The sequence below is a fragment of the Sturnus vulgaris genome, chromosome 2 (assembly GCF_052056855.1).
Source record: "Sturnus vulgaris isolate bStuVul1 chromosome 2, bStuVul1.hap1, whole genome shotgun sequence".
In the NCBI taxonomy this organism is placed as follows: Eukaryota; Metazoa; Chordata; class Aves; order Passeriformes; family Sturnidae; genus Sturnus; species Sturnus vulgaris.
In genome coordinates, this window is record NC_142244.1 from 26,448,354 (window position 1) to 26,465,067 (window position 16,714).

Sequence of the window (16,714 nt, forward strand, 5' to 3'; positions counted from 1 at the left end):
ACACCCCTTAATTCAACTCCAGAAACCAGAACAATGACAATAATCATTTGTGCAGGTGACCACAGGGCTGACTGCAGAGGTGTCTATATAGAGTTCTCTACTCCAGAGAGGTAAAGTGTTATTGCCAGAAACCTGGTGTCACAAGGAAGGGTAGATACCAGCACACAGCTCCATCAGAAGAGGAACATCACCTGTAACATGGTATTTCCCCACTGCTATTCTTTCCATATTCCTGGTTTCCTACCTGTATCCAGTATTGTTCCTGCCAACTACAAGGTGCTTTGGTTGTGTGTCACACATGTAAATGTTAAAGTCATTTTCTGGCACCAAATCCACATCATGGAAAATGAAACAGTCCCAGTTCACTTCTTTTAGGGCCTCTAGGTATCCTACATTCAGCAGTTTGGCTCGATTAAATTTGGTGTTTCCAGCCTGTGGAAAAAAATGGAAAAAAACAACTCTTAAGAAGGTGTCACAGCTTTTGAATCAGAGCTGCTCCCAGGTTTTTGTTCCAACTGCTAGTTTGTAACCACACCCACGTGGCTTTTCCAGCACCTGGAGAGCAGTAAATGCACAGAGTGCCCCAGGCACAGCATCTGAGTGGCTAATGGTGCAAAGTGTTTCTCTAGCCTCTATTCATCACAAACACACTCAGACAGGGCCAGGAAAGCCTGTGCTTAGCTGGGCACTGCAAGTGTGAGTGCTCCAAAGCTTAACCGCCCTTCTGCCCCTGGTGCTAGAGTTACCATCAGGTTCCACAACAGAAGAGATACCAGTATAGAAACTGGTGTTCCATACAACTGTGTCAGTAAGGCTCATGGAAGTCCTTTTTAAAAAAAGCAAAACCAAACTAAACCCCGATGTTAATCCCATGCTAATTAGTCTCTAGATGTTAGAGCCCTTACCATGAACTATTTATGCCTGTCCCCTCAGTTTGGAGGACAGCAATGCTGGAAGAGTTCCCTGTATTTCTTCAGCTCATACACAGGTGAGCTTTTTCACCTTTCTACTAGACTTCACCGTTTGCTTTTGCTGTAAGTTACTTAGTACCCGCTTTTCAAAAATCTGATTTTTCATCTCTGAGGTACAAGTATATCCACACACACCTGGCAGTTCTGTAAGCTTATCAAGTCAACATTCACTTTGGAGCAAGACATATGCTTATCTTGCTATTTTCCTTTTTTACCTGGCTGCACACTGCACCAGTCTGCAGAAGGCTTTCTGCTCTTGAGGACAAAGTGAGGATTTGCCTCAAGTTCCCACTTGGGACCAGAGGGCCACCTCCTGCCTTCCCAGCAACAGACAGGACAGTTATTTTCCAGAGCAAGGAACCTGTGTACTTTAAAGAATAATAAAAAATAATATTTTCAACAGAAACTGCTTGGAATTATAGCAAATTTTCTAGAAGGTGCCTGGACAGAAAGAGGGTCCACAGAAAATAAGAAAGAAGCTGGACTCCCCAGGCTGAGAGAAGGTGAGCTGTAGAGAAAAGCTGTTATATATAGAGCATGTTTTATTGTACTAAAAAGTAACACTTTGCTCTAAAGCAGGATTTGTTCACTAAAACAACCATCTGCTCCTGAATGAAGATTTATGGGATTTATGACTCCATACCTGCAGTCTGAGAAATACAATACAGTGCCCATTCTGAGAAATTAAGAGATGGATAATCAATTGCATCCATCGTCTGGAGAGAAATTTTCCAGTAAAAAAAATTAGATACAATTCATCTAAAATCAGGATGCCAAATTTCTGAACGGGGTGGATTTTTGTGTATCTTGTTTTTCTTAAAATGTCCCATATATAAAAATACCCATGAGACAGTCTCTTCCTGAGGATGAACACATAAGTTATTGAGTGAACCGAACAAATCAGATGTCTGGTAAGGTACATTTGGAGAATATCACTTGTATTGAGTATCAAACCCAGCCCAATTCAGGACAGCCTCTTCCATCTGCTGAAGTTCTGTTTTCCTCAACAGTGCAAGCCACCACAGCAGCCAAAGGCCAGCTGACACTGCTTTCCAGGAAGGGCAGTTTTCCATGTCAGACTACATACTGAACAAACAGTAAAATTTACTCATCTTTTATCGAGGACAGAATTGTCTCCCTTTGTTTCTATGGAAGAATAACACTGACCACAAGACAAATTTATGTTGGGAAAGAAATTACTCACCCTTTAGGGATTACAAACTCACACTGTTTTGAGTGCACAATTCATGTATGCATACATTTAGAGAAGCACGACTTTAGAAATGCTAAAAGCAGCCCATAAAGAAGAAATCTGGAGTAAGCCCTTCAGTGGCTCACAGAAAAAAAATACAAAAGGCCCATTTAATCTACCTCCAAAGCAGACTGTGTATTTTAACAGTTAAATCCTGTTTGTCTTTCCAAAAGACAAAAGAGGCGTAGAACAACTAATGACATCACAAACTGAGAGTGAAGATGGATTTGCCCCAGAAGAGTTTTGTCAGACCCACTCTCCAGTCTTTGGGCATGCCTACCTGCATGGAAAAGCTACGTGAAAGCTTCCAAGAATAATCTCTGATAGAACAAGTTCAGACTTGACACTGCTGTTACTTTTAGTAACATGACAACAGCAGTTCTCCACTTCACATATTTAAGTAAATTAAAAAGCTATGCCTATTCTCCCAATAATTTATTCCGAACCACTGCTTCCTGCTAGAATAAGCCAGCAAATGTATGATTATAGTACATATTAATCCAGGAAAAAAAGCCCTTGGTTTTCCACTCTAGAGGCCACATGATGACTCTAAACAATGAAAGAACAGTTCATTCCAAGTAAAAATATCATGCCATGACTTTTATTGCTGTTTGGCTGAGACATTCAGTTGAGCAGAAGTGTTAGAGTGGAAACTTTCACCTAAAAAGCACTGCCTCATACTCTAGGCTCTTTAATCAGGAGGGAAGAGAAACTGTTTTAATTTATCACCTTTTTCTTCTGCTACCTCAACTTTTTGGAGCCAAAGTAGAACATATAAGTAAACGACAGTAAAAGAAAGCAAACATAACAGAAGATCAAGAAAAAGACATATTACAAAAGAAGATATATAATACTCTTAGCATATGCAATTAAAACATAAGCATCTTGATGAAAGACAATGTGGCACAAGTCTGCTTAGGTTTTAGCCACTGAAACAGCATTGCTAGAAAAAATGCAAATAAAGAAATAAATAAATCTTTGAGGATCCAACTGCTCTTCCATGATGACTACTTCCCACTGCACTTGCTGGGCAAATAAAGCAGCTACAAGCAGCAGCTGTAATGTTTAGTTTGAGAAAGCAAAAATAAAACCACATGATAAACACAACATACTAAGGACAAGAGCCTGATTGGAGAGAAGGGCTAGAGAGAAACTAGGGCCTTCTATCCAAATTACTCCAAATGTGAAGACAGAACAGGCCAGCCTAGTTACATATGTGGATACCGCAAGAGAACTGAGTTACATCAGCTGTGCAAAAGATGCTGACCTTGCATGTTAACTCAGAAACACCAAGTTAGTTAGACTTAGAAATGAACACCAGATAAAGACACTCCCCAGCCAATACTCCCCAGCCCTGAGATCCAGGACTGCCACCAGCAGTGACTGCAGGCATTGTTGCGTCCCTCAGCAAGCAGAATTGTTGGAGGCAGGCTTGGAGGACTGATGTCAGACAGCAGAGGCAGCAGAAGCCTCTCCTGAGGCTGCAGGGCAGAGCCATCATCCTCACCCAAACACCTCTGCACAGCTGCCTCACCTGGTGAATGACATAGATGCCATAATCCAGCTGCTGCCTTTGCAGGAAGGGGTGGAGATGCTGCAGGAGGTACAGCAGATGCTTCTCTCGGTTGCGGTGTGGGATAAGGATGGCCACGTGCTGCAGGGCTGAGCACTCCACAGGCTGATACCGGCCCTTAGCTACCAGAGGGTTCTTCTTTTGCACTTCTTCCAGTGTAACCAATGGTTTGAAGGAGAGTTTGCTGGCACCTCCTGTAAGAGAAGCACAAGAACCTTTCCTGAGTCCTTTCAGGTAAGTTGTGGCTGGTCCAGTCACTTAATGAGGCACTATGCAACCAGTGTAAGAAACCCAGGTTCAAGCCCCAACTGGCTTCCCTCCCTTCCAAGAGAAAAGTAGTACTACAAGGATTTTATGCAGGCAGTAGAAGGGGAGGGTGTCAAGCATGTAGTTGCTTAAAATGACTATGAAGTAGCAGCAATAAAACAAAAATATTTTTTAAAAACTCAAGAGAAGTTCTAAGCTACTGCAGAAGGATTGGCCAGAAATGGCTGCCAGGGCAAAGCAGACGAGAATAAAGTGGAAAGAGACATAGGACTGTGGCTGTAAGAAGTCATTGGTACCTAAAGCACAAAAAAAGGACAACAGGCTGAAGGCTATAAATTAGTAAGATAAAACATACCAAAGCTTTCTGTAGCCAAATGAAATTTTCATTCCTTCTCTTACACTGAGCTATCATCCCAGCTCCTCTGGACTCAGCAATCCCATGAAAAATTACAATACAGGCAGCTGTGATGGCTACAGCCATCGCTGCATTTACTTAATCAAATGTGTCTTGGGGTGAGGTTGTGCAGAGACAATAGCTTTTGGACTACATCAGGGAAGAATCAGCTTTCCAAACAAATCCCTAATCAGGCTCACGATAAGGAAGAGAAAGAAGATAATGACATGATACTGCAAAGCAGGAGCCTGGTGCTGCTAGCAGTACCAAGCCAAGAAATAAGTAGAATAATATAAACGCCCAAACAAAGAAAACAGTCACCCATTTGAACCTTCATCATAACTAGTGCTAATTGCAACAGAGTTGTGAAGTCCTTCAATTGTCAATATAGACACACAAAAGTATATTTAATAATGAAAGGCAAAAAACTGGGGAAAGAGGAAAGCACTTGTTAAACAAAAATAATTTAATTTTTTAAAAAAGCAAAAGATGCATGCATAAGCAAGGGAAAAGAAAAATTCCTTCATTAATTCCCATTGGTAGACAGGCGTCTGGCCACATCTAGGGCAGCAGGGCTTCAGCATATCCAGCAGTTGTTGGGAAGACAGATACTGCCACCACGAACATCCCTCCTTCCTCTTTTCCCTGAGCTTTTACTGCTGAGCATGATGAGTGGCACAGTCACAGGGTATGGAACACCCCTGTAGTCAGCTGGGGTCAGCAGTCAGGGCTGTGTCCTCTCCCAGCCTCCTGCCCACCCCACTGGATTTTAGAGGGCCAGGATAGACAGAGACAAAGCCTCATCAGAGTGTAAATACTGTTGAGAGTAGCCAAGCCACTGGTGTGTTACCAAAGCTGTTTTATCAACAAATGCAGAGCGCAGCACCAGCTGCTCTCCCAGCTAGACCCAGCACAGGCACTGGGTGCCACAAGACACTCCCTCCCCCAGAAGTGCTTCCTGCAACTGCTTATATTGGTTTCTCAGGAAAGGTATCCAACTGGAATACGGCTAGGAAGAAACCGAAGTCAGCAGCACTACAGTAGATTAACACGTCAGAGAGGAAAGGAAAACACCATCACTTACGCAGGTATGGAGACAGAGCTGGGCAGGGACCCTGAAATGATTTCACCATGGGAACGTCTGCAGTGGATTCAATCTTCTCTTCCTTCTGACTGTACTCCAGGCTAGTTACCCTCCTGAAAAACTCCACCATGCTCTTAGCTTTAGCAATTTCCTGTCTGGTGTCCACTAAGTAACCGAATGTGGTCCATAGCACCATCACAAATGAAGTGACAAGCACCAACACTTTGAACTTATAGAAGAGGTTGAAAACATTCAAGCCCAAGGCCATGGCTTTCCCTGATCCACAAATTGCTTCCTCTGCTCTGATGCCAAGGCAGGTTACTGCATATCCAGTGGGGATGAAACCACAGTTCCCAATAAGAATGTCACAGTAGGGAAGTAAAGCTGGAGGTAGGAAGAGCTGCTGCACTTCCTGCAGTTTTGAAATTCATGGAGCCATAGTATTGTTTGCTCTTCAAATGTCACTAAATATGACTTTAACCTGGACCACAAAAAAGAAAAAAGGAAGGAGATAATTAGTTTCTCCACGTCTACACCTTCACAGACTGCATGAAAACAGGTTATGACCATATACAAAAGGAACAGCAAGTATGAACAACTGGTCAGAAACCAAGACACTGAGCTTAGATCTTAGCTCAGCCACAAACCAGCTGCATGACTTTATGTAAATCACTTTCCTGTTTTGTTCTTCTCTCTCAATCGTTTTGGGTTTTTTTCAGATCAGAAAGTGCAACCACTACCCCATGTTATGTCTGTGTACAGTGCTTGGCAATATACAGGTTTTACTACTTCTGTTCCTACCAAAATCAGTAACAGTTGCAAAGCAAGAGATTCTGCTTGCTATGAGTAAAGCCCATCCAAAATGAAAACCACATTAATCTCTGTAGAAATAAAACTGTTTTCTTCTGAAAGACAGTATTATTGATGCTACATTGCTCTGCACAATGCAATGTGAAACCCACAACACCTGACTGGTATCAAAATCATTATTCTTTATCTGCTGCCTTTCAGTACCACCTTTTGGGTCTTTGTCCAGTATTCCCCCTCTCACACAGCTGAAGGAAGAAAATCTTCCTGCTTTTTAAGGAAAAGGTTCAGTTTTTCAAAAGTGTTAGGTATGAGGAGCCAAACCTTTTTTCCACTTCCTGCCCTCTTTCAAGGGCTCCATTTTCATACAGCCTTTCACTGCCATCATACTGTAGTTACCAGTCTACTTCTTTTGGCTGTTATCATGTCATAGCAGAGAAAGAACGAAATTTTAATAAAAGAAAGCTCTGATATAGAAAGCACACAAGAAAACTACCACCTCTGAGAAGAACAAGGACTTAGTCTAAGTGAAGCAAAGCCAGTGATTAAAGACAATGCACATGAAACAGGCTAGATCAAAGAGAAGAAACACAAAAACATGGAAAAGGTTATTTTATACCAGCCTCTGAAGTACATGAGACCCTGGAGAGATAACACAGGCATAAGGAGCAAAGTAACTCCACATTCCCCCTAGTTTAGGCCTGGAGAATTTTGCTGATCTGTGGGAATGTGTACAGGAGCCTGACCCAGGACTAGCAAGATGAACTCACTGGGAATTACCAGCTGCTGTCCCTCCTGGCAGGCACTTCATGGAAGAGCCAACCTGCTTTCCCCATTCACATGCAACACACAGCAATTCTCTAAAGGAAGTAAAGGGACTCAAATAAAAGAGAAAATATCCACCGTCCCCATCAGTTTACACCCTGCAACAGTTGCACACAGGAAATCAGTGATAAGCTCTATGAATCATCTGAGAGCAGTGTGAACCTCATGGGTAATATTAGCCTGTAATTATTAAATCAAAGACCTTAGAATTTGCTTATCTAAACTCTACCTACAAGTTTCTATGGAATAATCTAAATTGCTGCCATTGATGGCCTCTCGGCTACTATGCAGCATTCATCAGGTGAAGCCCTTCCCCCAAAGGGTGCAATTTTGTCCAAAACAAACCAAAGGTCTCAAAGCATAAAGTGCATGCATGAGGAGAGAATTTCCTTCTCCATCATCCAATTCAAGTGCACCCCAGATTAACCTGGGCTGAAAAGGACAACGTAAAAATTAAGATACTGAATTTAACATGCAGCAAATGACTATCAAAAGGTGTTTTATAAGAGCCTGAAAAATGCTGTTTATTGCATAGACGAGGTTACAGCAGTTGAGGGTCGTGGGTGAGCCTATAGCTGCTGGCTATAGGCAAGCTGTGTGTCCTGAAGCCCAATTCCATTCATGTTACAAAGCATTATAATTCTTTCTCTGCTGTGCATTTTGTTACATAACAACCAATCAACATCATACACAATACCTTTTACATTTACATATAACCTAACATAACTACTAGCATTACCATATTCATGCTATTCTTTTCCTATCACAGAAGGTTACTATGTTACAATTTAAGCTAGAAGTTGTTTTTCAGTTTTCTTGCAGTGTAAAATTCTGAGATCTTTTCTTTACTTGCAATATTGGCTTTCTTGTTTGCCTGTGCAAATCCTTTTGTTTGGTAAAAACATCTTTTGTTTGAGGTGGATTTATCCTTTGCTGTAAGCCACAAAAGCCCCTTCCAACTTACTTGCTCTTTGCCTTTTAGTTACCCAGTAAGACCGGCTCAGCAATTCTTTTCTTCTATATCTAAACTTGCTTTCCTATAGAACTATAGAACCTTCTGAGTATCTGTAAAATTCTTCTGTTAAATTTTCGTCCTTCCCAACAGTGTTTATTATATTCACTGCTTCCCACTTTCCCAGAAATGGAATACAATCTTTAAAAAGAGTTAAAACTGTTGCTCACCACTGGTATTCAGATTAGTGCAAATAGGTTGCCCCCATAAGAAATACTTTTGTTCATAAATTTTGTTCATAAAGTTTAAAGTTAACTATCCATGGGAAAAGTTATAAAGAAGCACCAGGAGGCAGGCAGCAGTACTAGTCAAAAGAAGCAGCTTCTGAAATATTTTGTTGTTCTTGTTAAAATATCAGGAAGAGCATGCAGGTGTAAAATTGCTAAGGTACTAGGATGTTAAAATTATGGATATAAACTATGAACTTACTGCACCAACTTTATTTCTATTCTCCTCCACTCCTATTCCAAATCTCACACATGAATTTCCTTTGACAGATTTGCAAGATTCTATAAGTAGTTGCTACTAAAAGTTCACATTACTTGTCTCGGACAAATATTCACACTATACTACTGTCAGTGTGAAAAATTTCCCATAATAACTAAACTCACATCTCCACTGGCTTCTATGTCAGCAACAGAATGCTGCTCCTGCTTAAAATACACTTGAGCCCTTCAACACGGCAGCAAAAATTTGCACACATGAGCACAACCATTAGTCACCTTCAACTCATCACAACACTCATATAGAAGGACAGTAATTCATGTTTCAGAAACCTGCAGTTTGATTTTTTGGGTTATCTACAGAGAATACAGCATGTATTTCAAGATGCAGACACACAAAGGTATTTCGGTATTTTAAATGGAAAAACACAGATGAATCAGTTCACCCACCAATTACCATACATTATTACTTCAGAGGTTAAAAGGTTGTTTGCCTGGCTTTTTTCCCTCTGAAACATGAGAATGGCATGTGCACAGAAAGGCAAACCGGATTCTACCAACGGAGGACGAAGAATTGTAGAAAAACTGTACCCTTATGAATGAAGATGACAGTGAAGAGCTGTCACTTTTATGACTCCTGACAAAGACTGAGAACTTGGGAACTTAAGATGACAATAACTGAGAATAAAAGGACAAGCAAGAAGTTAAGCCTCAGTAAGAACCTACCTGTCAGAGAAACAAAAAGAAACCTTGGCCATTGCCCCTCTGGAGGGTGTTGTGTTACCATTTCACACTAAGGACTATTCAGTTTAAAAAAGTCATCTTTCAGCAAGCCTAAAGTACCTTGGTTGCTAAGTCAGGCAGCTAACCTAGAGTCAAGAAGACCAGAGCTTTGACCTTGGTAAAGGAAAAAAAAAAAAATAGGCTCAGGGCCTTCTGCTAAAAAGCCATACTTTAAGAAGCAGTATAAAAGCCAGAGTTATAACACATAATTTGAAATCATTATTAAGGGAATAATCTTAATCAAATGCTGACTAGAATAGTCATGCAAAATCTACTCCAGCCTTAATAGTCTTGAGAGTAAAAATTGATGTAGAAGAGAGATTCAGTAGTTGAGTCCTTTCCACATCCTGAGCAACCAAGTCCCCCCGTCCCACTGATCAATTTCTCATCTTCCTTTTGTTCCCGAAGTAGTTAATGAAGCACATCTTTTCATCTTTGGTATCCCTGGATTATGGCTGATATATTGGTTGGGGGTGGTGGTGAAAAAAGGCCACCTAGTCATACATTATACCACGTGCAAACAAATCTTGCTATAAACAACAGTATCTCAGAAGCTGGAAACATGGTTCTTTTTTCTCCTACACTTCATAACTCAGGGTGACCAACCCTCAAACATGGGTAGGAGAACACTAGTGCAACTAAACTCTTCTCATAGCTCTGAAACCTGACTAGTTTTATGTGACCTTCATAAAATAGACCAAAGAAACTTCTATAGGAAACAAAGTGCAACTTTCTTGTAAAAAAAATTCTCAGTGAAGCATAACCAAACCTAGTGTAGAAAGTTACAGCTGGCTAGAAGGGTACGGCCCTTCAGACCACAAGGTCAAAACCACCACAGTACCCATTTCAAGATGTATAATTAAAAAAAAAAGTAAACACAACAAAGCCATAGTTTGCAAATATGGCATCACTCAGAATTCTAAAAATCGATGGAAAAGGTATCAGGTCTCCATCTACATGTAGATATACTCTCATCTAGACAGATGCTGTAACACAATTCTAAATAGCTTCCTGATCATGTTGAGGCACAAAAATAGTGCATGTTCAGCCTTTCCCAATATCACATCTGTACCAACAACTGTCCTTGTGCTCTGCAGCTTCTCTGACAACCCAAGTTCTGTAGCCTGCTATGTGTTTTGAATCACGTGCCGTTTAAACACTGCTTCCTTGTTAGAAGGTTCCTGGCACTGCTCAGAAGAGATTTATCTGCAGGAACCCATCCAGGACACAGCTGTATGACTTCTCCAGGAGCAGGGGCGTTCATTTCTCATCCTTGAGCCTGATGAGACAACCATGAAGCCCTAACTTGCCCTTTTCCATCCAGGTAGTCCAAAATAGTAAGCAAGGTTCCAGCATGGACAAGACTTCTGAAGCAAACTGAGAAGATCAGAACCCCATCCATACTCATACAGGGTTATCCCAGCAGAAACACACGTGCACTGGAGTCTGACACACTGTGAAAGAACAGAATGAGCAAGCAACACACATACAAGGTGGTTCCCCATGTAAGGGCTGCAGGGTTAACCTGTGCACTGAAGCCAGTAGCACTACCAAGCTCAGAAATGCCCATGAATGCTGGACTAAAGGCTGTTCTTTTTCATCGAAGCAGAATTCCTAGACAAAGTCAGTATCAGCCAGAAGACTGAGAACTGATAGCCCTCACCTAGATGTTAGTGAAGGAAAGTAACCTTATGAACAAAATTTGGTAAGTAACTGGAGTTGATAAAAACTCATTATGTTCCAAACAATGATTTTTCCCTGATACATATTTAGATATTATGTCATGTTGATAATTATGCCAAAGCCTAGAATCAAGTGATTACTTATCCAAAAAAAGTTAGGCTTAGCAGTATAAATAATCAGTGAGAACATGGTGCCTAAATTTTACTTTTCACATGTTCACATTTGAAACAATTCACCCTGTAGGGAACATCTGCAGGACAGCTCCTGAAAGATATTTTCATCTGACGAAAGGAAAATTAATTTTTAATTTACACAAACAAACTTTCTGACTACCTGTTTCACAGGGTCGAGTAAGGACAGATATCCCATGCAGGATTTTCTAGAAGCCCCTGCAAGTTCCTCAAGCTCACATACAAATTCCAAAGGCAGCAGAACAGGTTCAGCAGCAACGAGCATTCACTTCAACCTAATTCTAAAAACTGTAATAAGTTCAAGCAGGAAATGAAGCATGAAAGAGTTCCCTGGGACTACATTTAATCAGCTCTGTACTAAACAGATAATTATCTATTATTTTATCTAGACCAAAATCAAAAGCAGCAATGGGTTAGCTCCAGGTACATCAGAAAGTGTAGCAGTCTTCTTCATTAAATCCACCAAGAAGGAATTAAAATTCCTGACAACTGGCAAGGTAGAAAAATCACTGTACAGCATCAGCTTTCCTATGCAGGACAGTTCAAGTCTTCAAGTTTTACAAGAGTCTATACTTGCTCCTTTCACAGGGACTTCCTTCTTTTCAACAGATTACTTTCTTAGTAGGGCATTAAGCCAATAGCTTTTAATCTATCTTTTATGCAACACTTTCATAATCCTATTACCTCTTCCTATTTAAAACCCACCAACTGCACTGAGAAATGGTGCTATTTCAAAAGAAAAACAAACAACAAAAAAATCCAATCCTCAAACAAACTCCCTTTCCACTTCTCAGAATTTCAAACCTAATGAAGAAAGCACATTAAACCACTCACTGCTGCTACCACATCCCTCCCTCCTGAACACTCAACAACTATGGAGAGCACTTCACAAGCAGCAGACACTTTTCATCCAGGAAACCCCACACCATAAAGAGATCTCTGTTACCTCTCACAGGCTGCAGGAAAGAATCAGCTCAATATCACAGGATGGGGGGAAAAAATTTAAAAGGAGAAAGAAAGAAAGAACAAAAAAAAAGAGCCAACACATCCCACTTTTCCTCAGGCCAGAGGCTTCGTGGTGCTGTCCCACATGCCCCTCCCTCAGCTGATGAACCAGCTGGGATGGCAGCCAGCCTCCCTCCTTTCCTCCTAGCACAGCAGAAACAGCATACAGGCACTCAGGCATACTGGGACAGAAGCAATACTGCTCAGAAATAATTCCCACAACAAACCCTTCCAATTAGAAACAAATGCACAAGCCTTTGCTCCAAAAGGCAAACCACAATCTATCAGCGTCCTTTCAGCATCTTCTCCATTTGGAGATCCTAAACATTAGAGATGTCCTTCTTCTTATACACACCAAGCTGCCCACTTTCTTGTCCATATCTGTGGAGAAGTCCCAGTGCTCTCACTACACTCCTCTCTGTTATCAGCTAGACATACTTGTTGATGACAGTCCACCATGAACCAAAGCATCTACTTTATGCAAACAGCCTGGTTCACTGACTCTTTTCATAAAAGGCAACTTCCTCTTACTACATTGTCCCTCACTGGTGCTTATTCTACCACTCTGACCTGTAAAACTCCTCTAGAAAACCCACAGGATCAGCTGGATGGAAACAGAGGTGTCACTTTGTCATCTCACCCATCTGGGGCTCCTTCAGACCACCAGGGATGAAGCATTGCAACGACCTGTGTAGACACAGGGTATATGGTTAAGGTGGACTGCAGTAAAGGATGGGAGAAAAATTATAGGTACAGCCTCATGACAAGTGTTAAATCTCTTGTAACTCAAACCTGTTTGAACTCTTTGTGCAATACATGCATTCCAAGTGGGTAGGTATTTCTAGGCTTCCCCAGTCAGTGGCACCTCCTCTGTGCCACAAAGGTCTTATCTATTATCAAGACTGCACAAGAATTTCAGAAAAAAATTTCCTCATTTCAGACACTCAGTAGTGCAGAAAGAACCTTTAGCACTACCATATGTTTCAGCTGGTCAGTCACAAAGCCAGACCACTCTGGGTCTCGACTGCCACCATCTCATCTTTCTCTCTGGTCCAGACCCCAAACTATAATTTCTCTGCACCAGCACAAGTTCTCATGAAAACATGGAGCTATCTTGATTAGGAAGCAAGCATAATTTCTAGCAACCTTCTGTAATCCTTCTGGAAAAGGATTCAGCTTCCCACTGAAAAATGTCAGAAAACCCAGTAGGACGACCAGCAGAAAAACAGTAGTTCAGCTTTCAGTTGACTGGGAATGGTTATTTTAGGAGAATGATAACAGATATTTCCAGGGAATGACTGGTAACATTCTACAAGAGGAAATGTGTGAGTTAAAAAGAAACAGACCAAGGTGTGCTTGTGGGGCCTGATTACAGTAACAGCCACTGCCAGCTAAAATATTCCAGTTATGTCAAGAATATAAAGAGATACACAGATGCGCTGGCTCCACACTCCTTATTACTTGATAACTGCTTGATACTCAATATAAAAAACCAAAGATACCGGCAGCTCCAACCCCCTGAATTACAAACTAAAAAACAATACACAACACACCAGGAAATAACTGCCGTGGTTTAACCCCAGCTGGCAACTCAACACCACACAGCCACTCCCTCAACTCCCCACCAACAGTGGGATGGGGGAGAGAATCAGAAAAGTAGAAGTGAGAAAACTCACAGGCTGAGATAAAAACCGTTTAATAGGACAGAAAAGGAAGGAAATAATAATTAGAATAACTGTGGCAATAATGATAATTAGAATATACAACAGATATGATGCAATTGCTCACCAATGCCCAGCAGGACCCTGAGCAGCTGCTCCTGGCCAGCCTTCCCCTCAGCTGATACACTGAGAATGATGCCCTTTGGTACGGAATATTCCTTCAGCCATTTGGGGTCAGCTGTTCTGGCTGTGCCCCTCACAAACGCCTGTACCACTCCAGCATTTTCACTGGCAGAACATGGGAAACGGAAAAGCCCAGACTTGGGGTAAACACTACTCAGCAACAACCAAAACATCCCTGTGTTATCAACCATATTCTCATACTAAGTAAAAATCACACCACTGTACCAACTACTAGGAAGAAAATTAACCCTATCCCAGTTGAAACCAGGGCAATAGCCTGAATATTTTAGCTTACACAACTTACTGTCTCTGGGAGTGTGGGCATCACAGAAAAAGCAATTGCAACAATTTAAATGAAGAAAGGCTTGGGAGGTAAATACAATAAATCCATTTCACGCAAAGAGAACTTCATATCAGAAAAGCACTGAAAGAGGAATTTCCATACATTTTTAATGTAGGACATTGAAGAAAATAGGAATGTCTCATTATCTTGCATATCCCTAACATGGACACCACTGTTCTTCCACTCAATGTTACCCTGAACAAGGAGTGCTATTCATGTTCCAGCCTGCTCTAGTTTATGATCAATAAGCTGAACAACTGTCTCCACAGGGAGTGCATTAGACAAATGCAGCAGTCCCTGAGCACTGGTATGTGTGAAGTCCATTGTCCTTTGAACGTGTATTCCTGATTTTCTGGCTGCTGGACTCTCACTTTATCACTCCTAAACAGAAGACGGGGAGGTAAATACTCAGAGGTCACTTTCCAACTTACAAGGCAGACTCAACTTGGGGAAAGGAATTTGTTATTAATTAAAAATTCAGTAGGATGGTGAGAGACAAGAAGTACACTTTCCCTCCACTTCCTTCTTCCCAGGCTCAACTTCACTCATTCATTCCCAACCAAAAAAAGTGCAGGGGGACAAGGAATGCAGGCCACAGAATTACAGAATCATCTAGGTTGGAAAAAACCTCTATGATCGAGTCCAACTCTTAAGCCAGCACTGCTAAGTCCACCACTAAACCATGTCCCTAAGCACCACATCTAGAAGTCTTGGAAATACTTCCAGGAACAGTGACTTAACCACTTCAAAGGGCAGTCTGCTCCAGGGCTTGACAATCCTTTCCATATAGAAATGTTTCCCAATATCCAATCTAAACCTCCCCTGGTGCAACTTGAGGCTATTTCCTCTTGTCCTGTTGATTGATACTTGGGAGAAGAGATCAACTCTCTCAGGTAGTTCTAAAGAGAGGTCAAGTCTCTCTTCTTTCTTCCGGGCTAAACAACTCCAGCTGCCTCAGCAACTCCTCATCAGACTTGTGCTCCAGATCTTTCACCAGCTCTGCTGCCCTTGTCTGGATTTGTTTCAGCATCTCCATGTCTTTCTTGTAGTGAGGGGCCCAGAAATGGACAGAGAATTCAAGGTGTGGCCTCACCAGTGCCAAATACAGGGGGATAATCACTACCCTAATCCTGCTGGGCGCACCATTACTGATCCAGGCCAGTATGCCATACGCTGCAGCTTCTTTCAAGGCCTCTCCTCCTGCTACAACATGAGACTGGCTACTTTACATTCAGGTGAGAGAGTTCTCCCCAGCCATAGCAAATGAGTGGGTGCTACTCCAATCCTGCAGTACAGTTTTCACTTTCCTGAGGCACGATGAACTCTGATGCTACGCTAGGAAATGCAATCTAGCATCTCTAGGCCAAGAAACACATTTATGAATGGCCTCTTTTGTTACACAACTACAGCTGAGCCACTGACCTCACTGTAAGACATGGCACTGTCAGCCTGAGCCCAGCCAAAGCAACAGAGTGAGGGATACAGCAAATAGCTCTGGGACAGCCCATCACTCCCTAATGATTACCACAGAAATATTTTTAAATACAGCACTTTTTTAAAACACCTTCCTATCCAAGATGAGTGGAATATCCTGAAAAAACACATGATAAAACAGATTTCTGTGAACACAGGAACATAATGTGCAACAGAATGCTCAGGTCACAACTCAACTCATCAATACCATATCTTTTTTCTGGCAACTGCTGCCTTGCTGGAGTGGCATCATTCAGTACAGATTACAGATGTCAGAGGCCTTAACACTTTACAAAAACACTTCAACACATTCCTAGTCAAATTCCTCACTCAACTCTTTCCTGCACAGTAAAATAACCTGAGAAAACCACTATATTACAATATTGCATATTCTTATTTGGGCTTCATAATACATTTTTTTAAATGGAAGTGTCAACCACAATTAGCTAAAGCAATACAGAAGTAGTATAGACCTGTGGCTACTTAATACATTTATAATTCTCAGTTTACAAGCTTCTATGAAAAAAACTTGGGAAAAAAAAAAAGAAAATTAATAGAGTTGAACATGCATTATGAAAGCGTAACTGAGAACAGAATCCCATTATTTGTTTCTCATGAAGGTACTTCAGCATGAGAACTGCAAAGACATTCCAGCCAAAGCTTCCTTAGGCATGATCAGATTTATTTTTTTATTATTTTTGCAGTCTTATCCCAGTAAGGATTACAAATTCTCAGGGCCTACTGCAAAGACATCCATCAAAAAG

General features: G+C 41.4%; 1 protein-coding gene across 4 annotated transcripts in view; it reads right to left on the reverse strand.

The window, feature by feature from the left end:
• B4GALT4 (beta-1,4-galactosyltransferase 4) overlaps nt 1-16,714 on the reverse strand; it is a 28,082-nt gene that overhangs the window by 7,686 nt on the left and 3,682 nt on the right. For all 4 annotated transcript variants that reach the window (XM_088158985.1, XM_088158986.1, XM_088158984.1 and 1 more), the window contains 3 exons: nt 5,542-6,022; nt 3,758-3,990; nt 245-432 (listed from right to left, as the gene is read on the reverse strand). In XM_088158985.1, the coding sequence (XP_088015111.1) occupies nt 245-432; nt 3,758-3,990; nt 5,542-5,809 (689 nt within the window). In that variant the 5' untranslated portion in view covers nt 5,810-6,022. The remainder of the gene's footprint in view (nt 1-244; nt 433-3,757; nt 3,991-5,541; nt 6,023-16,714) is intronic.